General features: G+C 46.9%; 1 protein-coding gene and 1 long non-coding RNA gene across 2 annotated transcripts; one reads left to right on the forward strand and one right to left on the reverse strand.

The window, feature by feature from the left end:
• Positions 1-312: 312 nt before the first annotated feature.
• LOC134549603 (uncharacterized) lies at positions 313-16,496 on the forward strand. The gene is made up of 2 exons (XR_010080143.1): positions 313-437; positions 15,787-16,496. It is a non-coding gene; the product is annotated as an uncharacterized LOC134549603 (long non-coding RNA).
• Positions 7,467-15,959, reverse strand: GPR19 (G protein-coupled receptor 19). The gene is made up of 2 exons (XM_063395344.1): positions 15,845-15,959; positions 7,467-8,876 (listed from the first exon to the last, which is right to left on the reverse strand). The coding sequence occupies exon 2, from the start codon at positions 8,839-8,841 to the stop codon at positions 7,615-7,617; it is 1,227 nt and encodes a 408-aa protein (XP_063251414.1). The 5' UTR covers positions 8,842-8,876; positions 15,845-15,959; the 3' UTR covers positions 7,467-7,614.
• Positions 16,497-24,260: the final 7,764 nt, after the last annotated feature.

The raw sequence follows: 24,260 nt of genomic DNA on the forward strand, positions 1-24,260 counted from the left end.
GGTTTTCCTCCATTCCATATTCCAGAAGAATCCAGGTGGGTTTTTTCCCCATTCTGTATGCAAGGATAAATCCGGTCCTGGTTTTCCAGCATGCTGGGTGACTCCATTCCAGATTCTGGGCAAACTCTGGTCCAGGTTTTTGCTTCAATTGACCAACTCCATTCCAGGCTCCAGCTAAAATCCGGTCCGGATTTTCACTCCAACCGACCGGCTCCGATCCGGACTCTGGGTAAAATCCGGTTCGGGTTTTCGCTCCAACCGGGCGAATCCATTCCGTATTCCGGGCAAAATCCGGTCCGGGTTTTCCGGCATGCCACATCCCGGCCGCACCTTGGTAACTTCAGGGCTTTGCCTCTGTAATCCAGATTGATTCTCATTTTCTTCGTTTCAATCAGCTTCAGGTTTAACGTGAAAAGCAGCAAGGTTTGCTCGGCTTGGTGAGTGAGACTCAGAGTGGGGTTTAGTGAAATTCCTGCATAAATCAGTGTCCAGGGTGAGGAGTGGCCGGGCAGCCCCAGGTGTGCTCAGTGAGGATGAGGAGGGTCGGGACAGCCCCAGGTGTGGTCAGTGAGGATGAGGAGGGGTGAAGCAGCCCCAGGTGTGGTCAGTGAGGATGAGGAGGGTCGGGACAGCCCCAGGTGTGGTCAGTGAGGGTGAGGAGGATCAGGGCAGCCCCAGGTGTGGTCAGTGAGGATAAGGAGGGGTGAAGCAGCCCCAGGTGTGGTCAGTGAGGATAAGGAGGATGAAGCAGCCCCAGGTGTGGTCAGTGAGGATGAGGAGGATGGGGCAGCCCCAGGTGTGGTCAGTGAGGGTGAGGAGGGGTGAAGCAGCCCCAGGTGTGGTGGCAGCTATTTTCAGAGGCTGCCTTAGGGTTCCTTTTCCGTAGGACTCTGTATGAACAACCATGAGTTACTCTGCTGTCTGTGCCTCTGCACGTGTGTACCACACCCACCAACTCACCCCTTCTGCATTTCACGCTCTGACTTCAGTGTAAATCCCCCTTCTGCATTGTCCTGAATAATGGCATCACCCTTTTGGCTCAGGACCCTCTTGTTTCTCAGCAGTGCTGGTACTGCTTCACCCCAGAGTGGTTTTTGCTTGCTCAAGCATTCTGATGAGCTATCATATATTTCTGGAGGAAAGTGACAGCATTAGCAGACAGCAGTGATGTTGTTGCATAGATGCTGGACGTACATTGAAACAGTTCTGCAAAATGTAATTCTTCTTCCACTTGAAACATTGGCATTTAGATTATTCTGTTACTTGTGTTTCTGTACAATTCTAGGTTGCCCAGCATTTTCAGCAGTGGTTTCAAGTGAAAGGGCAAGTTCAGTTTAGGTTGACATATCTGAAACAGCCTACGGAGTTAAGAGGGATTAATTTAAAAAATTTTGGCCCGAAGTCATTTATCTCATGATCATGGCCCAGAAAAGGTTTCATCAAAGTAAGTACAGTAATAGTGTTAGTTTTCCATTTCAATCTGGAATCATATCTAAGATAATCTAAGATAGTGAAAGGGGAAGGAGGTATTTCCTAGCTTTCTAATTAGCTAATTACTCTTGTGACAAGTCTGTTGTGCAAACCTTCCCAAGGTGATGGTGCTGCAGGGACCTCTTGATGAGAACAGTGTTACTATTCTCACTTCAGCAAGCTGCATTTCTCATTACTTTATTCTTAGCCTTCCTCACTTTCCAAAATAAAATAGTTTTTTAATTACTGGTACACCAGTGGAGCCAATGCTGCTTGCTGTGGATGTTTGAGAAACAGCCAATTAACTGTTTCAGCTTTGTGGATTTACATAACCTTTTTTTTTTTTTTTTTTTTTTTTTTTTTTTTTTTTTTTTTTCAGTATCCACTTAATGTTGTCATTTCAGTCCAATGCCACTAAATGAGTGGCATTGTTAATGGAAATGGTATTGTCTACACATGCTGGCAGATAAAAAAGGCTGACTGGCAGCTGGAGAACAATTATAAAGGTTGTCTGATTTAATTCCTCTGCCCTGAGCTACTGGTGGAATGAGCACAGTTGCAGTTCTGTGAATGTATTCATAAAAAAATGTAGGCAGAATGATGAATGGCCTCTTGTGATTGCTTGCATTCACCTTGCATTTTTTTCCTCAATCATTTCCCTTGCATGAAATAGGGCATTTAAAAAACACAAATATGCCTGTTACTAATAGAGCTTAGCATTGGTCTGTCAGAAATACTACCACCAGCTGTAACTTTAAATAGCACCTGTTAGCATGGATTAAAATTTATTTTCTTTATTATTCTAAAACTTTTTTCCCCTGTCTTTTATTAGCATATAACTGTTTTCGGATATCAGTGAGAATTTTATGAAGTAGCAATTTGAAGGTAATTAAATGGGATGGAGAGAAGTGCAGGGACTGACAAGGATGCTTCTGAGTGCTGATTTATTCCCCATGTGCCATTTTTCTGCCATGCTTGACTGGAAGATCTACATAGAGGTGGTAATGGTGGAGGATCAACACTGGTGCACTCCAGTTTTGTTTCTGATGTCAGGAGCCTTCCAAGGAGCACTGAGAGCCTTTGAGGGCACAATTTTACCCTAGCAAGGGACAGGGCTAGTAAAGTTTCTCCTGCAGTGATCAGGCTCCAAGAAAGAGCCAAGTGTGGGGGCCAGTGCTTGGCAGCACTTTTTTCTCCTGGGTAAGGTGACATTTGGCACCCTGCAAACTCCTCTTCTGCCCTTCAAAGAAAAATGGAGCTCGAGTTGCTTTTCATTAAATATTTCCCCTAAAGATGAGTCTCCAGTGATTTGTTACCTGGTTAGGAATTTCTTCTGGCAGTTAACATGATCAACGTGCAGGAAGTGATCTTTGAAGATGCACTGATCAACACAGACACAAACCCAACAGAATAAACACATCCTCAGCATCCCTCTTCTTACAGAAAAACAAAATTACCCATAGAAGCCCAAGAATTCTGACAAAGATGCCCTGAATGAGTGTGAAAGACCAAGTCAGTAATGTGGCAAGAGCTATTTCAGAGTCTGCAAAAAGCCAGAGGGCAGAAGAGCTCCCAGCAGTGAGTTAATGCAATCAGGGCTACTCCTGCTGCATTTACAGCTAGCTGGTGACTAATCTGAAATCTTGCTAACTCTGGATATTTCTAAATCATTTTCCTTCCTGTATTTGGTTCAGTATGGGGAGAGGCTCTGTGGAGTATGTGTAGAAGTGGAGATGGCAAATCTCCACGGCTGAGGAGAAGAGCTGCAGTGCCTTTGGAAATAAGGTGGGTAATGACATCCATCCATATGTGGCCTCTGCTGCCTAATTCCACATGGCCTCAAAAAAATTCAAGTCCTTGATCAGTCCCTCTTCCCCAAAAGCATCTCTTCCTTTTACTGGTGCATGCAGAGAAAAAGTTTGTGTCTGCCCAGGCATGAGACAAGAACAAATTTAATTCTTTAGTGATGTAATATTTTTTTCTCTTTCTATTCCCCTGCAAACATAGGACCACATTGAGAGCTAGTGTAAAATGGTTGAGATGCTGCACATAAAGAAATTACTGCTGTCTTTGTCACTTCTGAACATTATCCAGGGACCAGTTTCATGAAACAAATTAAAGACTTTGTGTGCATTAGCAGTAGTGTAGAAAAAAAAATCTGTGCTTTAGTCCAGACTGCTCATCAGGAGGTGACATTTATACAACAATCTTGCAGTAGGTGTGTTATGTTTTACTAGAAGCCAGTTCAAATAAAGCTTCTGTAATTTATAATGGCCTATTCCACTACACTTGCTAAGTTGAAAAGAGCCAACTAATAAAGACATATTAACTTACAGAATCACTCAGGGAGTTAATAACCCTTCCTTTGAGCATATGGGTCTGGCTTTAATAAACTTCAAATCTGCTTTTTGTTCTTTTAAACAGGAAGGATCTGATATTGAGAAGGGCTGAGCACTCAGAATTTCAGCTGCAATTGATGGCGTGTGTTCAGCACCTTGGAAAACCAACTCCTAAATCAATGTCAGTTAAATCTGAATTTAAATGGGTTGAGTTGAGGAGACTGAAAAAACTGGGGATTTTTAAGTGGGCATATGGAAACCCTTAAGTCCAATTATTGGTGATAGCCACTTTGGTGTCACCTCTGTGAGGCTGGTAGAAAAATAGGTATAAGTGATGTGATTCTCTGCTTCTCACTAGCTCCAACCCCTCAACTGGAAATTTTAAAAACATACTTAACCAAAAAATCCAACTTTCTGCTGAAATAAAAAGGAAGGGACATAATTTGACAATTTGTAATGGGAATTCCCAAGGGCAAGCCACTTAATACCAAATATAAATGGCAGTGATGGAATTTCTACCTAACATGTGTCTGCTTAATGGAAAAAAAAAATCAAATGGTTGGCGCTGTAGCATGTTCTTACACAGGAAATATTTAAAACTAAGGGATGGATGGGCAAAAGACCTAGGAGTCTCCTTTGCCCCAGAACTTCTCCTTTGCAGATGGGGTTGAGACGTGTTTGTGAACTGGGAGTTTATTCTGTTGGGTTTGTGTCTGTGTTGATCAGGCAAATCCTACAGGATTTTCCATTTCTTGCTTAGATAGTCCATGATCTGCCTCCTGTCTCTGGTACCTTTGGGGCCTTGGCACTGGTGCCACCAAACCCCTCTGTCCTAAACCCGTCTGTCCGTCTGTCCATCATCTGTCCTAAAATGATGGAAGGAGTGAGAACGCTTTCTCCTGGCTCTTATGTTTTTACCAGAGTGGTCTGGGTTAAAAGAAGCCGAGGCAAGCAGAGCCCTGTTCACCCTGATGCAAGTGTGATTGGGATTCCAGTGATGTGGAAAGGTGGTTTAGGAGACCCAGCCTCCAGGCTTCACTCATGGTTGCAGGGCTGGTTAGAGCCCACGATATCAGCACAGAACTCTTTCAGCCTGGGGATGTTGTGTCCCTAGCTGTTGTGTCATGGCAATCCTGCACTTTTCCCGGCCACCTTCTGTAGTGAAAAACCTTTTGAAAGGTGGGGAAATATGGTAGACTTGAAGAAACGAGTGTCCTGCGTGCCTCTGGACTCTGACCTGGCAGGGGGTGGGTAACCATGACCCTGTGGTCCTCTGGGACACTCAGCTCATTCTGTTCAGTTTCTTCTCTTTCATAAAACTACTAACCAAAAAACCCTGTTGTGTTTCAATCTCCAATCCAAAGTTAAAAGTAATGTTGCACAATTGACCTGGCCTTCTTAGCCTAGATCTGATTTTACTGTGTCAGAGGCAATTAAATGGCAAAAAACCCCCTAAGTATATGGTGATGTTTCACAAGAAAAGGTCAGAATATGAACCAGACAGAAAATTCTGGTCTTGTCTCACTTTCAAGGTCCTCTTATCTCCTAATTCATGGGAGTTTTTTTCTAGTGTCTTTAATGAGAAATATCAGATCCTTATTTAATGGGGATTTCTGAATTTGTGAAATGTTCCTGTGGTCAGTGAGGGTCAGTGTAGTCAGTGAGGGTTCTTCCAACGCTACTTTGTGTCACAGAGGAGGAGGAAGGAAGTTTTTTACCAGACATGTAGGATTATTTCTCAGCAAAAGGAATTCCCCACTCCCACACAGCCAGCAGAGACTCTCCTCAGAGAGCTTGGGGCTCCAACACACGTGTGCTCCTGCTCCCTGCTGATGGCACAGGGGGACACTCAGCCCTCTTCATTACACCCTGAAGTACCTGCTGCTCTTGTTCTATTCACTTTCACTGCTGCAGCACTTTCAGGCTCCAGGCATGAACAGGAAGGCAAGTGCACTACATTTGCTCTGAAAGCAGAAAAAAGAGATAATCCTTCTCTGAGGGGGTTGTGACTAGGGATGTCTCTTGCCAGCAGACAGCAGGGAGCTGGAGATTTTGAAACAGAAGTATGAGGAGGGATAGCTGACCTGCATGCTGTCTTCCATTGCCTGCTTTTACACCTGGGATCAAAGTGTCCACAACACTTTTAGGATGCCTTGCCAGACCCTTGCAGTCCTTCCTCCTGCTTTCCACCCCCTCTACAGACATTGCCCTGCCTGAGCACTGACCACACACAGCCTTCATGGGTAGAGAACATCAGCAAACTGGTGAGCACGAGGCAAGGAAAGGGGTTGGAGTGGGGAAGGACAGGATGAGTCTGTGAGCTGCCAACCAGCCTCTGTCAGATGGATCACAGCTGAGCCTGGGGAACCTCGGGGTTTCCAAGCAGCACAAAGTGCTCATCACACCTGGTGAGAGTCCAGCACACGTTCTCTCATTGCTGACTACACCACCCCCTGACAATAACACAATCAATAACCCATCTGCTTCCTAGATGATGTTTTTCTTCCCTGGATGCTCAAGTCACCTCTGTATTTCTGAGCTAGCACTGAAATAGAGTTTTTGGGACCTAGCCATGGTGTGACCTCCTCCCAGTGATACAAGAGGACCAACATCCCTGAGGGAGGAAGCCCAGTCTGCCTCCAGAGCATGTCCTTCAAGAGCACCACCCAAGGTGTCCATGCCCACGGACCCATGTCTGTGCCTGTTTCCTGTGAGCTTGTTAACACTGGGAGAGGCAACAGGAGCCTCCAAAGAAGCTCCTGCCTCTCCCCCTGGTCTCCACTGTCATTCCCTGTCCCAGCAGGACTGAAGAGCCAGCCATTCCCTTGGGTTGTTTTCTCATTTTGCTGGCAGAGAAAGCAGCAGGAGTCGGCTCCACCTGCAGCCACAGGTCCCCTGCAGGTCGTGTCCTCTGGGACATGTGTTGGGGACCTCTTCAAACATGTCCAAACAGTGGGAGATGCTGCCAGGCCAGTGTGGGACTAGAGAGCTTGTGTTCCTGCTCCTGGTTGGAAAAGGTCACTTGTCTGCAGGTGCCTCAGCGGAAGGGGCGCAGACCAGGAGACACAGCCAGGTTCAGTCGTGAGGAGCCCTGGGTGCTTGGCGTGGCCCCTTTTGCTCAGCAGCTCTTCTGCCCAGCTGTGCCACCTCTGGGTGGGTGCACCAGGCTGGGGATGGAAGGAGCCTGAGGGGCTGGGGAAGGTGAGACCACAGAGGGGACTTTTCCTGGGCAGTTTAGACCACAAGACCTCTGGAGAGGTGCAAGGACAAAGATGCAGAAGCATCCAGTGCTGGCCCAATGCTGACCCTGCTGGACCATTGGTGAGGCCAGTGGGCTCAGGCTGAAGCCAACAGGGCCCCCATATGGACATCTTACCTGTGGGGTCTCAGCAGGAGGGACAACCCCAGAGCAACTGTACTTGTGGGGACACAATGGAAGGAAACCTAGATGGCTTGGGGTGGATTTCGGCATTTATGCACCATGGCCCATCCTGTAAAGGGATTAAAACAAGCAGTTTTCCTTTCTTTCCCTTTTCTCCGTACAGATAGAATGTAAGGACTCTTGTTTTGCAGATAAGCACTGCTTGTGATTTGGGAGAAGAGTTTTCCAAAGCAAAATGTAGTAACCAAAATGAAATAGAACGAATGCATCAAACCCAAGCATTTAATAAAATAAAACATCTCTTTCCCCCCACCCTGCCCAATAAAAGCTGGGTTAAAAATATGTAGCTGTACATTGGTTCAAAAGGAGACAAAATTCCTTCTTCTGGGGATACAGAGTAACTTTTCAAAACCATGAAGCCCACTAGACAAACGTGTTTGGGGGATTGGATGGAATAGGCCAGGCAAGCTTCCTTTCCTTGGCTTCTCTGTTAAAAGCATCATAGGTGGAGTCTTTGGTGACTACAGTTTTGGCTGTAGCTGGAATATCTGCAATACCAACATGATTTTTTTTTGCTATCCTGGAACTGGTGGTGATGGTGTATGCATTGCTTCTGTAGCATTTCATGGCAGACATGCAAAAAGTTTCTTTCATTCCTCTTCTGAAGTTTGCATTATAGATGGAGTAAAGGGTTGGCTTAGAGGCTGAGGAACTGAAAGAGATCCAGGTGATGGCCAGGAAAAGCAAGGAGCTCTTTCTGTAGTCTGTTTCCTGTGGGTGCCACAACTGTACCATGAAGAAAGGCAGCCAGGACAGGAGAAACATCGAGTTTAACATTAAGAACATCTTGATGGTTTTCACTTTTGTTCTAGGAACAACATTTGTTGTTCTCCTGACAGTCATTCCATCCGTGCCTATTCTCCAAATGTACTTAATGACTTTCTGGTAAAAAAGGATAATGAGGAGGGAAGGGATCAAAAACACCAAGAGGAGATGGGTGATACTGTAGGCAGATCCTTGCCAAGAACTGGGAAGGAAAAAGTTGCAGTGTTGGTCGCTGTTGGAGCCGTAGAGAAAACAAGCAGGTGATGCAAACAGAGCACCACAGAGCCAAGAGGCCAAAATCATTCTTTTGGCTTTCCCCCTGGACACTTTGAAGCTCAGGGGGTAGACAATGGTGTAGAATCGATCCACGCTGATGGCGAGGAGCACGTAGATCTGCACCCCGGGCGTGAGGTACTGGGTGTACCTGACCAGCCGGCACACGCCGCTGCCCAGCATCCACCGCCCCGAGCTCAGCTGCAGCAGCAGGAAGGGCGCGCTCCCCACGCTGCTCACGAGGTCTGCGCAGGCCATGGACACCACAAAGTAGTTGGTGGTGGACTGTGTCCTCCTGCTCCTGTGGATCACCAGGCACACGAGGAAGTTTCCCAGGACGGAGATCAGCCACAGCGCTCCCCAGACCACGCCGGCAGCGGCGATTTCGCCCGGCCTCAGCCCGTACTCTGCCAGGGAGTGGTTCCCGCTGGGGCCGGCCCCGGGGAGGGGAGGTTCTGCCCCCTCGTAGGCAGCAGGGGTGGAGGCTCTGGGGCTGCTCGTGTTCTGCAGCAGCAAGGTAAGGAGAAGAACAGGACCACTGCTGTTATCCATGCTGGCAGCAAACTCAGCCACCTCTTTTGCTCAGGCTGCAGAGAGGAGAGAAAAGGTTCTCCTGAACAGCTGTGTATGAAAAGCCCATCTTAACCTACAAAAGAGTATTCTCAGCAGTAGAAATATATACTGTGACTAAGTGTCTTTGCCTGGCAGATTTTTCCTGATTTCTCAGAGGCCTCCTGCTTGTCCTTCCCGACCCTCCTTTGGATGGATCTACTCCCTGGAGGAATCCTGCTGTCACCTGTTGGCAGGGCATGTGGGCTGCTGTGTCTGGCAGAGTGGCAGGATGCATTGTCAGTGCAACCTGCTAAATTACCTGTTAGAATTATCTATAATAAAATAATACACTATTAACTAGGCAGAAAGGAACATGACAGGATAATTTTCATCCTTAATTTCCCTTCTTGCCCTTCTTGCAGAAGTATGTGCCATTTAAGAATAGCCAGCTGTACAAATAAAGCTTCAGAGAAGAATAATCAGATAAAATGTCTTGACCAGTACTGAAGAGCAGTGGAAGTCTGGTACAAGAATGAAATGGCCTTTCTAAGCTGTTAAGACAGGTAGACTTGCTAACAATATTCTCATGATATTTCTCCTTGTGAGCCAAATCTGCTTTCCATGTCTGCTCAGACCTGACACATTTAGTTTTGCAGGTGGGCAGACCCCAAAATAGTGACAGGGTTGTAGTGCCCAGGTATTACTTTATGGCTTTTTTTCCTGATGCATCTTGCCTAAGAGCCCGGCCACTGTTCACGGGAGAGCTTGGGTGACCTGTAAACACAGCTTGGAAAAGGCAGGAACTGAGCAGCCCTGGGCACGGTGTGACCCCACTGGAGAGCAACCAGGGGGTGTCCAAAGGAAGGAGAATTCCAGGAGGGGAATCAGCTGCCTTGTGTGAGAGCTTTGCTGGCAGAGGAAGCAATAGGAGGGTGGGAAGGCTGCCCATATTCAGCACAGCTGGTTCTCATGTGGGGCTGGTCTCCTCACTGTCAGTGGAACAGGAGAGGCACCGAACAGAGGGGCAACTAATGCTGAATTTTCTGATTCTTCTTTGGATAACTCCCAGGTCATTTGGCACACTGCCCATGAGGCACAGGTGAAAATTATAGGGAGTTTAACTTCAGCCTAGGATTTCACTGGTTGTACAGCAATTGTTTTATTTTTCAAAAAAAGTAAAGTGCCATCTGATTAACCACTGTACTCTGAGATTCCTGCATTCCTAGTCAGAGATAATTTTTACTTAAAATGGACCAGAACCTATTTTCTTTTCTTTTAAATTATCTCTATCCAAGCCTATTTTCCTTATGTGGCACTGAGATCAGGATCATGCCCTGATTTGAGGGCACTAAGAACCCGAGTGTCTATGGCCCAGCATATATTTTTCTTCAGTGAGCAATTCTGGTTTTTATGATTCTGTTTTTTTATAGTGGAGACTTCAACTTCTGCATTATGAGTAATGCTCCAAAAGGAAACATGACCATAAAAAGCTCAGCATAGGCACAACTCTTTATGGGTCTGAGATGCCAATAACTGGAGATACCATGACTTGCTACATCATTTATCCCCAGTTCCCAGGTCTATGTTTGCTGCATTGTTTGCTGAAATATGGTTTAAGTGTTAGTGAACCATTCAGCTTGCAAATATCAGATCCATAAAAACCAGTGATGAGTTCTGTCAATTCCCTCTGCCCTGAAGGTCCATAAGCAAAAATTTAGAAGCACAACAAGTAAAATTTACATGTAGCAAGTAGGTGAGGCCTGATGACATTCTAGTTAACAGGAATGCTTGTATTAATTTTCCCTTTAAACTAATATAATACTGACCTGAGTGGCTGCTTTCCAGTAATTATGAGTCTGCATGGATTCAGCAGGACCACAAATCTCACTTTGTCTTTCAAGCATTTGAGAGTGGGAATCCTTTTAAAACTGGTATGAAGCCTTTCTGTATTTCTGTTTAAAAACCTACTTCTTTGTGCATTAGCTTTGGAAAAGAAAGAGCATGTGAGATGACTCACAATCGTTGAAGAGGGATTTCCTGGTGCCACAGTTCCATTTTACTGACCTTAATTTGCAGTCTGGAAACCAAATAGCTCCATTTTGAGCTGATAGCTCTCCAAAACAGATCTGTTACTTAAAGATTAACTATTTGAGCCACAAGAGCTCCATGAGATCACTGCCACGGATGCTTGGCTATTGCACAAAGCCCATATGGTATAGTCACTGTGTGTTTGCATGTGTACTGTCCTGTCTGAAAATGCAGCACCCATTGCGATTTGGAAGAGCAAAAGCTAACAAGACTCACAAAGGATTGCAGTAAATGTGTTTTTTAAATGTTTTATCAAAAGAAAAAGCATTTTGTTTCCCAACTAGTGTTTTTCAAGATTAGAAATGCAGCTAAATAGGCAGATCATTGTACATTACTTGACCTAAGCACTAGCAGAGGGGCTTTTTTATTCAACATATTTTACCTCTCTGCATCGTAGCTGCAAAACACCAGGAGAGCACTGGCCCAGCAAATTATTTCAAAAGCATTAAGCTGGTCATTTACTCCATAAACTTCCCTCTCTGGAGAGTATCTTCGGGAAGAGCTGCCAGACTGGAAGAGAAATGCTTCATCTGAGTGTGATCAACATTAGGAGTGTGAATAAATTAAATCAGAGTGGGAAGGGGGTGCTTTTGTCTGGCTGTGAGATGCTAGGAGGCGACATCCACCCTGCCTAAATTCAGATGAGCTGCCCTGTGCGTGCACTGTGCCAGTGCAGAAATCCCTTTGAGGAGGAGCACAGCGTTTGAGCCTCTCTCTGTCCCTTGCTGTGCAGCGCTGATTGTTGTGCATATTGAGGCCATTTAGCCCTCCTGCTTCCAGTGGAGGAATGCGGATGCACATGCTTCTGTAAGCACACAGTTTCACTGCCAGTCCTTTTCTCTGCTCTGGTGCTCATAAAAATGCTCAGCTCTTCCCCCTGCTCCTCTTACTAAGGCGTTTCTAGTCTCTGGGCAGCTCTTCTGGGCAAAACCCGAAAAATCTCTGGAGGTGAAGTGTGTTCCTCCCCACTCTCTGCATTCCAGCGTGTGGGGATAGGAAACATCTGCCCCTATTTCATCAGAATAATGTGTTTTGAGTGCAGTGAAGCCTTTGAGATCTGTAGCCTGCTCTCCAGCTTCACCCAGCTGGGGAGATCCCTGTCCTGCAGTGTGGATATCCAAGGATGACAGGACTGTAAGCATGGATTGGCTCATGGATGGAGCTCTCAGTGCTGGTGTGGACATGGCTCAGCTGATGGAAAAGCTTCTGAGCTGATTGAACGAGCTGATCTGTGTTTTTGCATCTTACACCAGGGTCTGAGGGCCCAGCCTCTGCTGAAGGGTGAGGTCATGGGAGCAGGAAATATGGATGGAATCAAATAAAAGAGGGAAATGTTCCAACTTTCAGCACATCTGAAGAATATCTGCTGTATGCTGGAGGAAATTCAGGGCACCCAGGCAGGCTCTTAGCCATCAGCCTTCTTTGACTCTTCAAGTTCTTTTCTGACTGTTTTAACAAGGTGTTAAAACTGAGGACAAGGATATAATACTGCAACAGCTGCTGGGATTGGAAATTTTTTTATTTCTTGTACTGGCTGCTTGAGGAAGAATCCTTTTTCAGCTTCATCCTTCTAACTGAGCTTAGCAAGGAGTGAGACATACAGTAGCTAACTGGAACAAGAACAGGGTCCATCTATTCCTTCTGGATGACCTGGAGCATTGGGATAAGGGCAGTTCCACAAGGGATGATTCTGATGAGCAAGCAGGATTCAAATCTGCACACAAAGCACAGGTCACTGAATTCTGGCTGAGATTCCTTAATAGATGTTGCCATCTCCTGAAGTTCATTGTGGTTTTAAATGTTCTGGGAGCAATGGCTTTTCCCTACATCTGGAGGATTTTTCTCATGTATTTACAGGGGGTTAAGATTGACCTAGACGAAGTCACTGTAGGTCTATTAACCTGGGCTAAGTTGCTAAAACCCAGTTTTATTTTTAAATATATTTTTATTATATTTTTTATAATTTATATTTCTATTTTATATTATTATCATTTATAAAATTCATGCACCTAAACCTTGAGATATTTATTCTCTGTTGGCACTGAGAAGGAGCCCTTACTGTAACTGCAGAGTCCCAACATCCTGCTCTGGTCCAGGTATAGGCACTGGTAGAACATGAGCCAGATTTGTGCTCAGTGTTACCCGGACAGACACCCTCACCTCCTCAGAGGGCACCACACTGCTCACAAACAGCTACACAATGGTTGCAAGTCTCTTCTTAGAGATGTCACTCTTGCCCCTAGAGGACAGCCCCACAGGTTCAAGTGTTTGAGGGCTTTATTTTATCCTCCTGCTGCTGGGATTAGTATGCAAAACTCCAGATTAGCCCTAAATGTCTAAAAACGATTATCTAAAAATGGTGGCAGAACCCAGATCTGTGCCCAGTGTGACTGTGGGGGCACAAAAGAGTGGGAGCAAGCAGAAGAAGGACTGACCTAATTTCCAACTCTGCTGTCACAACAGCTTCCACCTGCTGGAATTGTCCAAGAAGAGTGTAGAGAAGCTTGAAATGCAGCTTTGGAGGCTTTTTGTCCTCCCCAGTGGGGATAGAGTCTTTCCTTGGGCATGGCTAGGCTGTAGCCTTTCCTGATTCAGAGGTAAAAATATAGATGCTCTCTCCCACGGGCTTGCATTAATTTTTGGCAACACCAGGCCCTGCCCACAGCACAGCAGGTTCTTCTGCTTGGTGTGAGGTGCACGGAGCTCACCAGGGCTGCTCTGCCCTGGTGGGTGTTGACAGATAAGCGGTGGCGGATCTCACGCCTGGCTGGTTTCTCTGCCCATCTCTTGGAAATTCTCACCCTCTCCCCCACAGGGAAGATGCACCAGCATTACAGCTCACCCTCTCACCAGCACGAGTTCTCCCACTAGGGGAACATGAGGGTGTTGTGGGTTTTTTTGGGTTTTTTTAGACCACCATTGGTTTTGTGTGAAAAGGTTATGTAGAAAGGAATTCATGACAGGAGATCTTGTGAGAAGTGGTGTCTTGTCACACAAGGCCTTCATGTGGCAACAGGATTTTTGCACTGGTGTGGAGGTTTGTGCTGGGATGGGAGAGTTCCTGTCATGTGGCTCTTGACCCTTCCTGGTAACATGGACCTGGTGCTCACAGGACACCTCTCATGCTCACACTCATGGTGACAGAGAGTGGGGTGGCAGTGGTGGCTTATAACCAGAGATGCTTCCAGGAGGACTCATCTGGTAGGAATAAGAGGAGCAGACCTGCATGGGCAGTAGAACACATTCACACGGGCCTCTGCCAGAGGATACAGCCATTAGGAAGAGCATTTCAGTCTTCCTACAGCAGCTTGGAGGAGAAGCTGGGAGGGCTGAAGGCCATGCACAGCCCAAAGCTGGAAATGCCAGATGTGGATTTGATTGTGGGAAGGGGGGTCTCTCTGTTGGGCAAGGCTCAGGGAGGATAAAAGCAGCCTAGGAGAAGCCACTGAGGCAAGGTGTCAGCCTGCTGATAGCCCCTGGTCTGGAGATGCCTTTGTGGACAGGGTGCCTGTTGCAAGAACTGTGTTTGCTGCCTGCCAGAGGGAAAGTCTAGGGGAAGATGGAAACTGCTGGAATGCAGAAATCCCAAACACACAAGGACTGCATCATGTTTTGGTGCTGGGAGAACTGGTGGGGAGGGTGAGCCGACTCCATCTGAGGATGTTAGGGGTTTGTTCTGTGTTGTCTGACTGAAACTGCTCTCTGTTAAACACCTGGGAGAGGATGCCCAGTGGGGCTGCAAAGGAAAATGCAGCTGGAAGTCTGCAGTGTGACCCAGGTGTGGGAATTGCACTGCTCTGCAAGCAGAGGCCTCACAGGAGAGCTGCGGGGGAGTGAGAGCCTGCAAGCTCTTACTTTGAGACAAGGAGCACAGCTCCCCAAATGTGTCTAAGGTGTAGAGATTCCTCCCCTTACTGACTCATCTGAGACCAGGATGCTTAAAATAAATCAGAAATCAAGCTTCTTCCTAAATCAAGTTTCAAAAACCCCCCATATTTAGACACCCAAATAAGCTTTTAAGGGGTTGGCAACCAGTTTTTCTGCAAACTAAGCCACTTGTTTAAGCGGTTAAGAGTGACTTTAACAACAAACCTTCAAGAACCACATCTGAGAACCTTTGCCAGGAAAAAAGGCCTCTGGATCCTGCCTCATACACACAAATGGCCTTTTGAAAGCAGAAGGCAGCTTTACTTCCCTGTTTCTCCATGGAGCCAACATGCTGTTTGACATGCTGGAGGCCAGCTGGATAGATGGGAAATATTGCTGTGCATTCTTAGAGAGTCTGTGCCTGAATTAGCTAAAGCAGAGCAGCCCTCTTGCCTGTGCTGGCTATGGATAAGCAAAGATTGCTCTGCCTTTGGGGTTTCCCTCAGTAGCTGCACCAAGGCACCCACATGGAAAAAGGGAGACAGCGCTTTCAGAAAGGATGATTTCAAATTAATGACTGAAAAGTGCAAAAGCAGCTGTTCTATAGCAATAACCTGGGGAAGGAAGGAGCTGTTTGAAAGTAGAGACAGAAAAAACCAGATGAGCAGATCAGTCCGCTCCATTGCCATAATTTTCTGTTTTCACTGAACTGATGATGTCAGGACATTGTTTCAAACAAATAAGTAACATAATTGAAAGATAATGAATATACATAGAGAGAATGGAGATCTGTCCAGAAAATATAGGGAGTTATTCTGCAGTAATTCTACAACCCCCCTGCTTTCAGCAGAATAAGCTTAAAATTCCAGCCCCACAGAATATTTTCTCCTGAGGAATGAGTCCTCCTGGCTAGTCCCCGAGTGATTTAAATGCACATAAGTAAATACACGCAAGATAAATTACTGCAAAATATATCATCTGCCTCCGCAGGGAGACTCACCCCTCTAGCTACAGCGGTGCTCAGCACAGCCCCTGTGCATCCACGTACCTGCTCTGGAGCACAATCCCAGCGGCGCCGCTCTCCTGCTTGCTCTGCTGGGTATCCCGAGCGAAGCCTCCTCCGGGAAGGTCCCGCTCATGCTGGGATCCCCGGGCTGCCCCCGGCCCCGCAGAGCCGCCCGAGGGGAGCCCGGGCTGTTCCCCCTCTTCTTCAGCGGAGGAGAAATGACGCTCTGCCGTGTGGCCGCTGCCCAGCTCCTTCTGTGCCTGTGGGATGCGGATCCTGCGGCCGCCCCCGGCGGGTCCCGGCGCCGCGCCCGCCCCGTCGGGGCCGTCAGCACCGCGGACAGCGCCGGGCGCACCGGGGACACCGGGGACAGCGGGGGACACTAAGGGGACAGCGGGGGACACCGAGGGGACACCGGGAGGGCCCCGGGGCTGGGCCGCCCCCGGCCCGCGGCGGGGCCCGGCTGCCGGCGCTGACGTGCTGGTTGCCATGGCGAGCGCGGCGGCTGGAGAGGATGCTTTTCTCCCACGATGGTCGCCATGGGACCCCGCCGATTGAAAGGAACGGAGCGAATGAATAAGAGGAGGGAGGTGGGGAGAATATTTAACTAGTTTCCTCCGGGAATTTGTGCCTCTCTCTCTCTCTTTTTTTTTTTTTTTTTTTTTTTTTTATAATTCCCATGTGGATACTGAAACTCAGACAGCCTGGTCCATTCCCCTGCTTTGCCCTCGATTTGAAATTCGGCCACTTTCTTGTTTTCTAGGGAATGGCACCAAGACCATTTCCTCTGTCACATACACTTTATTAAGCAAGCTGGAATAATAACAACCCTCCCCAAATCTTAATCAGTCGTCTCTCACCAACGTTTTCCCAGCAGAATTACAACAGCTGCATAAATTGTATTACACTGCAAGTTCAAGGAAGGGAGGGATCATTTTAGTCCTGAGAAACTTTCTGCCTGTGAACTAAGCAAGAAATTTGTTTGGAGCATGGATTTCTATTATTTTGGGATTTCTGACTTGAAATGCGTTGGCAAACTGAACCAACAAAGGCTGGCTGTTTTCCTTTGTTTTCCCTCATTTTTCCAATGGAGAACTCCAAGTATATTTTTAAATTTTTTTTTTCCTAAGTGTCTTTAGTGGAGAAAAAGTACAGTTTTTTGTTGAAAAACACTGTCAAAGAAGAAATAATCAATGTGGTTTTTTTCCCCACTAATTGCCATGGTATAGTTCAGTTTCCTATATTTTACACTTTCAAGTTACATTACTAACAGTGGAGTGGGCACCTTGGGAACCAGGTCAGAAACACAGAATAATAGACTAGGCTAGAAATAGGTAAAGTGTGGGCAGATTTTTTTGACTGAATGAGATGGACAATGACATCAGGAATTGTCTGTTCATCTTCCAGTGGAGGAACTTGGAAGGGAGCATCACATGAAAGACCCTGGTTCAGAACACGAGGAAGGGGAGTAGAGGGAAGTCCTCAAATTGTGGGTGCAGCCTCCTGGGGTTCCTTGCCAAAGGAGGGTGTGGGTGCAGGATTTCATGTGAAATTGAGGAGAGATTGAACAAATGCTAGGAAAAATGCTAAATAGAACTCTAAACTAATAAATAAATTTCAGAAAATCATCTCAGCACAGTGCATTGGAGGTTGGGAAAACTCCTGGAGAAAGGATTGTACTGAGGTTCAGTGGAAGTTATTTTTATAAACAAACCAAAAATTTTATGAAGTTTGGGCTGGTAGTATGACTTTCTAAATACACCTACAGTGTGCCTTTGCCCTGTTAGAGAATGGCAATAGTGATGGCAGCTTGGCTGTACACAAGCTTCATTGCCAGATACTTCACACAGTGTTTTTCAGAATTTGCTGGGTTTTTCCTAGCAAGCTGGGTGTTATTAAAAAAACAAACAAACAAACAAACAAACAAACAAACAAACAAACAAACAAACACACACACACAAAAAACCAAACCAACAAACAAGAAAACCCCCCAAAAACCTCAAAAACCTATTTTCCTCCCTGTGACTGTCAGTGTTAGAGGAAGATAATTGTAATTTTTGCCTACTTTCCAGCTTGGTTTTACTGACAGTGCAGGAGGGTGAAGGAAAATTGCCTGACATCTGTGTTGAGCAAGTGTTGCCCAGGGAGATGGAAACTGCTCAGCAGACTCACACCTCAGTTCCTCCAGCTGAGGGGTGGAATCTTTGGCAGTTGTAAATGCACCATATTTTCAAAGAAAGCATAAAACCCTGACAGCTGTTTTGGGATTCACTTTCTCCTTAAGGATGAGGATTTGGTGTATTTAGTGATACTAAAACTAATTTTTCCATGAGCTTTGCTTACATTATCTTCTCCAGTGGCTGTTGGATTGGTCAAGCAACAAAATAAAATATATGTAAAATCTGAGCACATCATTTTGGTATTGATAAACTGGAAGAGGGTGGGGATGTACCCCTCCCTCAGTATATCCAGAGAGCCTGAGGCATCAAGTCATTATTGCTTGCAGACTTGTTTTCTGACAAGACCTAAGCACTTTTCTCAAGTTTTCCCCAAACCACCCCTGCTATTCCAAATCTGATGTTGCCAGAGCCACAGCTGCTGCTGGAACTGCTTTTGCAGGGCAAAGTAGTTTTCATTCAGCATCGATCTGATTTTATCGTGTAGGGTTTTTTTGACCAAACCCGGAACTAAATCTCAGTTTTGGTTGTGTTTTTATTTTTTTTTTTTTGGCACCTGTCACATTCCTGCTATTAAGGCAGTTTTTATTCCTGCCAATGAATCCAGAGACAAACCCCAGACAAAGGTGGCAAATACCCCAACTGACACTCGACAAGTGACAAAAGGGTTCACCACCAGAAGGTTTGCTGTGGAGAGGGGGAGAAGAGAAATAAATCCTATGAAGGATGAGAGATAATAGGTGCAAATCAAAATGTGTGGAGTGTTGTGCCTTCTGTGTATTGGGATCATTATAGCTTAGTTACTCCTTGGGGTGCAACTCCACGTGGAGTCTGTGTTTGCAGGGGGAAATCATTGCCATTTTTGCACAGGGCTAAATTCTGATCTGGCCTTGATAGTCCTTATGGGTCCCTTCCAACTCAGGATATTCTGTCATCCTGACTTTTCTGTTTTGTTCAGAGGATCAGGCTCTGGGGCTCAGTGCACAAATGTCACCAGCCCCAGGCGGCTGGAGGCAGCTCTGGGGTTGCACCAGGAAAAGTCTGTCTTAAATTCCTGCCTCTGTTGGTGCCTCAGAGGTGCAGTTCTGGAGCCATTGTTTAAAGTCTCTGGCCAAAGTCTGATCAGGAGAATCTGCACTGGGCTGAAGTGAAGCTGCTGTCCACTGAAGCCCCCTGGCAAACCCCAGCTTGTTTCTGGTTAAACTCATCTCCACTGGCTGTCCTGGGGCTGGATTTGGCTCAGGGTCTCAAGAACTTGGACCAGTGCATGAATGACTCCAGGCTCTCTAAGAATGCTGCATTTCAGCCTGGTTTTGTCTCAGGCATGGACAAGGATCCCTCAGTGTGAATTGTGCCACTAAAGGGCAGTCCACCAAGAGCGGGGCTTTTTGTTTTGTCCTGTTTGTTGTTTTCACCTGTTTAAATCCCAGCAGTGGTTTAGACAGTAGTGAGAAATGCTCCACAACAGAGCTAAAACCATATCCTTTCTTAGCTGTGCTCAGACCCCTCCGAGCTCTGACCTTGCCCCTCTGGGGTCTGAGCACAGGCATGTGAAAAGAAAGGAAAATTCTGGGATAACGAGCTCTGGGAACACCTTGTATGGGCTTGGTGTGGAAAACAGTAACTTGCCTGAGGAAATATGACTCACTATCACTGGTGTTCGGGAATGTAGGGGGATGTCTTGGTTTCTGTTCAATTAAAGCTTGTTATGAACTCATTTACTTTGCCTCTTCCCCATGCAAAGCTGGAGTCACTGGCCTTGGGGTGAATATATTGTACTGTGCATCCCAATGGATGTCATTCCATGTGACCTACATGCACACAGAGCAGCTGGGATGAGTCAGATCTCTGTGGCTGAGGCTGCCACAGCTCCTTGAATTAATGCATATGTTTGAAAGAGAGCAGGACTGATGGAGAGACACTCATTGAGAAGCAGCAGTAAGGTCTGTAGTAGCCTCAAAGAGGAACTCATTCCCTGGAGACATTGATCCCTTGCCTCTTACTCAGGAAGAGTTTCCAGTCATGTGGTGATGTCAGGTCAAGAGGCTGAGGACAGAAAGGATTGCTGGCAATGCCAGTCAGGGAATCCTGAACAGGCAGGGAGCTATGGCAAGCACATGGAACAGGGAAAATCCAGCGCTAGGAAAAACAGAGTCACAATTTAATATTTCAGCCTGTACACACTCTTGGCTGAACATGACTGGTTTGATTGTTGGGGTGGCTACCTCCTGCTCAGCAGAACAAAATCTGTTCTGCTTTCCTATAGGGCCAGAGAACCCAGGATGGCTCAGATGTGGTCAGTGTAGTTTGGGGGCCTTGTATAGAGCAGAACTGGGGATGTGAGCTTGCCTTAAACCAAACCAAAGCAAAACAGCCCCCACTGAACCCCAAATTTATGAATTGCTCTCATCTGCTTACCTTCAGATAAGAAGCCTGGATCCCTGCAGGCTTCCATGGCTTTCCTTGGAAAAGCTATCCCCACTAGAAGTTTAACATGCTTATCAATAGGCAGGATTAGTTCCCCACAGTGCCAACCCTGCCTTACATCAGCTTCACCTGAGTGGCTGCAGAGATGGGAACTGGCTCTACATCCACACTGCAAAGGTGATACTCTTGCCAAGGGCAGATCTGTTTTCCCAGGGATGTGGAAGGTGAGAGGAGTTGTTTTTCAGCTGCTGTGTTTCATGCTTGGTCAGGGCAGGGCCATGCCCAGCCCTGAGTGTGTGCTCCAGCTTGGCACACAGCTCAGGGGTCAGGCAGGAGCCTCAAAAGGACAGGTATTTAAACACATGATCTTACCCCAAAGCTGTCTCTTGCACCACACAGACCTGCTGCAGCCACAGAGGCATCCTGCCACATCCTGTCAGACAGTAGCCCTTAGTTCTCAGCCTCTTTCACCCAGCTAAGAGTTTTACAGAACATTTTGTCCTGTGAGCCAAAAATGAACTCAGCTTTGAAGAGACCAAGCCTTCCTTGCAGCAGAGGTAATTAGTCTCTTTGGTGCTGAAGTGTCTCCTGAAAATAGAACGAGAGGCTTGCTGTGTTGAGGAGAGCAATGAGAAAATAGATTGCCAGAATCTGGGCTCAATTCTGATGAGCTCTGTCTTATGCTTGGGGAGACCGAAGCAAAAGGAAGTGAAATGATAGAGCTGTGAATTGATTCCTTATCACCCAGGCCAGTGCAGAGAACATGCTTCTCACTTGGCCTAGGGAAATAATGAAATAGGACTTCCTTGAAATTTTGAAATTTTACTCTTCTGAATAATCACCAAGATTTTGCATTCCCCTAAACATTTTTACATGTTTTCAGGTATTTTTCAGAAAATCCTTGCCTTGTCTCATCTTTGGTGAAGGAGACTGAGGGGTCCCCACAAGTTTCTCATCTTATGCCCTTTCCTTTCTCATGCTGCCTTTTTAAACACAGACACTTGCCTATACTGTGATGGAGTCTGTTCAGCAAATCTGGCATTGAGTTTGGGAGTTCCATGTGCTCCAGCTGTCCTTGTTCACACTCCTCTGGTCAAGGCTGGCTGCTGCTGGAAAACCAGGTCCACCTGTTCCCTCCAAAGGTGCAGCAGAGTGGTTTTACAAGGAAAACACACCCCAGAAGTGCTACAGGTGTGTTTGTTTTGAGCCTGATGGCAATCTTGCTAAAACCATTAAAAAAGGCTCCCCCTGACTTCAGGAGGGAGGTGATTTCCTCCTCTGAAGTTGTCTGGTTGAGTTACCCAAAGGAAACAAGGTCAGGCTTTATCCTAAGGTTGTTTACAGAAATAACTTATTCCAGGGTTAAAAACTGATGAGTCAACCCTTGCAGAGCCCCAGAGGTCAAAGGATGGCAACTGATAAACCACCCCTGAGTGGAGCTCTCCCAGCATCCCTGACAGTGCTGCTGATAGCCATAGCATGGTTATCCATCAGCCTTTCCAGGGCTAGTTCCAAATGCCACCCCACTGTGAACCTCAGCTGGCAGAACAAGCAACTCCTGTGTCAGAAAGCCACGCACAGGCTTTGGAAACTTGCTCGAGTGATTTTTGGCATTTGCAGAATGCTCAGTTGGTGGATTGAATACTGTGCAATGTGTTTTTGGGAGAATGTGAGAGGTGCTCCAGCCTCAAGGCTTCCTAATGTGCCATTAGCAAGTCAGCTTATTTCCTGGCTTAACATTACCATTGGGGAAAAGAAAAAAAAGGTGGGGAGGAGGACGGGGGGGGGGGGGAACAACTTACTTATTTTACACAAAAATACAACAAATGATGGACAAGCCCTGAGAATGGACACCAGGCTTTGCCACATATTGGCTGTTTCCCCCCCTCACCTCCGAATTTGCTTTTAAAAATGACTGTGAAGCCATTATACATGTCTGTTACAAAAATAGCCATCATCTATCACTCACTGGGGACACCAGGTTTTCTTTCTTGAGGAGATGCGGTAATTTCTTTCCCCTCACTGCACAGAGAACTGAAGTTATTTGTGAGGCTCTCCAGCCCCTCGTTTGGATCCTGTCTGCGATCAGCCCAAATGGAGTCACCCTTTGAAGTGCCAACAGCGGCACTGCTGGACTCAGACCCTTTGCCTTCCCTGGGTGAAGCAGGGGCTGCACACCCAATCCCAGAGCCAGAGGAGGGTGGGATGGGGCAGGGAGGTGGGGGTGGCTGTGGGGACATTGCTCTCCCCCTGAGTGGAGCACGGGGATGTTGATCCCAGGGTGACCTCACAGAGCAGGGCCATTGGTGCGGTGATACCTGTGTCAGGATGTAAATCCCTCTCTGAGCATCAGCACCCAGGTCATGAATCCTTTCTGGGACGGGTTCCAGAGCTGGGAGAGCTCACAGGCATCTGTGGCTCTTCGGAGCGGCTCCAGCAGGGCCCCGGCAGCTCTCAGCTTGCCTGGAGGAGGACAGAGAAGGATGCACATCACAGGGACTTCCACCTCTCCCCTATCTTCACAACAGGTTTTCACAATAGTGGCAGAGAAAATTCTCACATGAATGAAACTGCACAAGAGAGAAATGTATAATTCCAAAGGGACAGAGAAAACAGTGGCCGAAGGTGGTTATTGTCATTTACTGTCCATAGTCAGCTTGCGATGTTCAGAGGGATCTGCTCCTTGTCCCAACCTCCTGGCCAAGAAGGAATTCCGTCGGGAATTCGACCCGAAGGGTTCATAAACCAGAAGAGAGACGCAGCGAAAATCTGCCAAGGCTGCCCTGCCGCTCTCTGAGCGGCACCCCACTGTGATTTTCCCCACATTCACCCAGACAAACCCCGCAGCAGCTCCGCTGGTTGTCTCTACCGAGCTCCCCGAGCTCCGGATCGCATCGCGGATCGCTGCTGCCCTCCCGCGGCCCCGGCCCGGCAGGGGATGCTCCGCCGGCCCCGCCGCATCCCCACACGGCTCCTCTGCCCCGCGGGGACCGGGACAGCCCACGGGCACCGGGGGCTTTTCACGCCTCCTCCCACTCGGACTCCTGAGTCTGAAGCCTCATTTTTTAAAATCAGAGAGGTAACAGCTTAACTGGGTTGGTCACTGCCCTTTGGAGGAACGTGCTTCTCTGCTTCAGAGGGTGGTGGAGTCAAGACTGTCAATGCAGAATCATCGAATCCATGCAGTGACAGTGGCAACCACAACCAGGTTTCCCTGAAACCCTTTTTTTCCCCTGCATTTGCCTATTAAGCCTTCCCAGTGACTGGGTGGAGGAGGTGGTGGCTCTTCAAGAGGCTGTATTGTCTCATTCATCTTCCCTGTCTCACACATTCACACTCTTTTCTTGCAGCACCAAGGGCCAGAGATGCCTGCACTGCTATAATGAGATTTCAGGAAAGGAGAATTATTATTATAGAAGTACTGTCGAGACAACAGCAGTTGCAGATTAAACAAATGCACTGAGCTGGGTGACAGCTGGGGAGCTGGTGATGTGTTAAATGGGGCTAAATTCTGTGCTAAGTTTAAGTCTGGAATAACCACCCCAAAATAAATAAAGTAGCTTAGGTCTGACTCCAGTGCATTGGAGAGCAAAACTGGCCTTGCAATTTTGTGAAAAAGTGCAGCAGATGAAGATCTTCAGAAAAAGCTGAGTCAAGAGAGCTGTTGGATTTCATCCTGTCTTCTCTTTTCTGGTAGCATTTCTGGGCCTGGCTTCTAATGCCACAGTTCTCTATTTTTAGAGGGATTTCTGGATTTGCTTTCATAGAAGAGGCCTGGACTCTGCTCTCACTTACATTGTCCCATGCCAGTGTAGTTCAGCTCTGCTCAAGCCTTCATGAGCAAGAACAAAAAA

Source organism: Prinia subflava, chromosome 4, assembly GCF_021018805.1.
Source record: "Prinia subflava isolate CZ2003 ecotype Zambia chromosome 4, Cam_Psub_1.2, whole genome shotgun sequence".
Lineage (NCBI taxonomy): Eukaryota > Metazoa > Chordata > Aves > Passeriformes > Cisticolidae > Prinia > Prinia subflava.

Excerpts from the sequence above, each read along its gene's own strand:
- GPR19 (XM_063395344.1), bottom strand. The coding sequence starts at position 8,841 with ATGGATAACAGCAGTGGTCCTGTTCTTCTCCTTACCTTGCTGCTGCAG.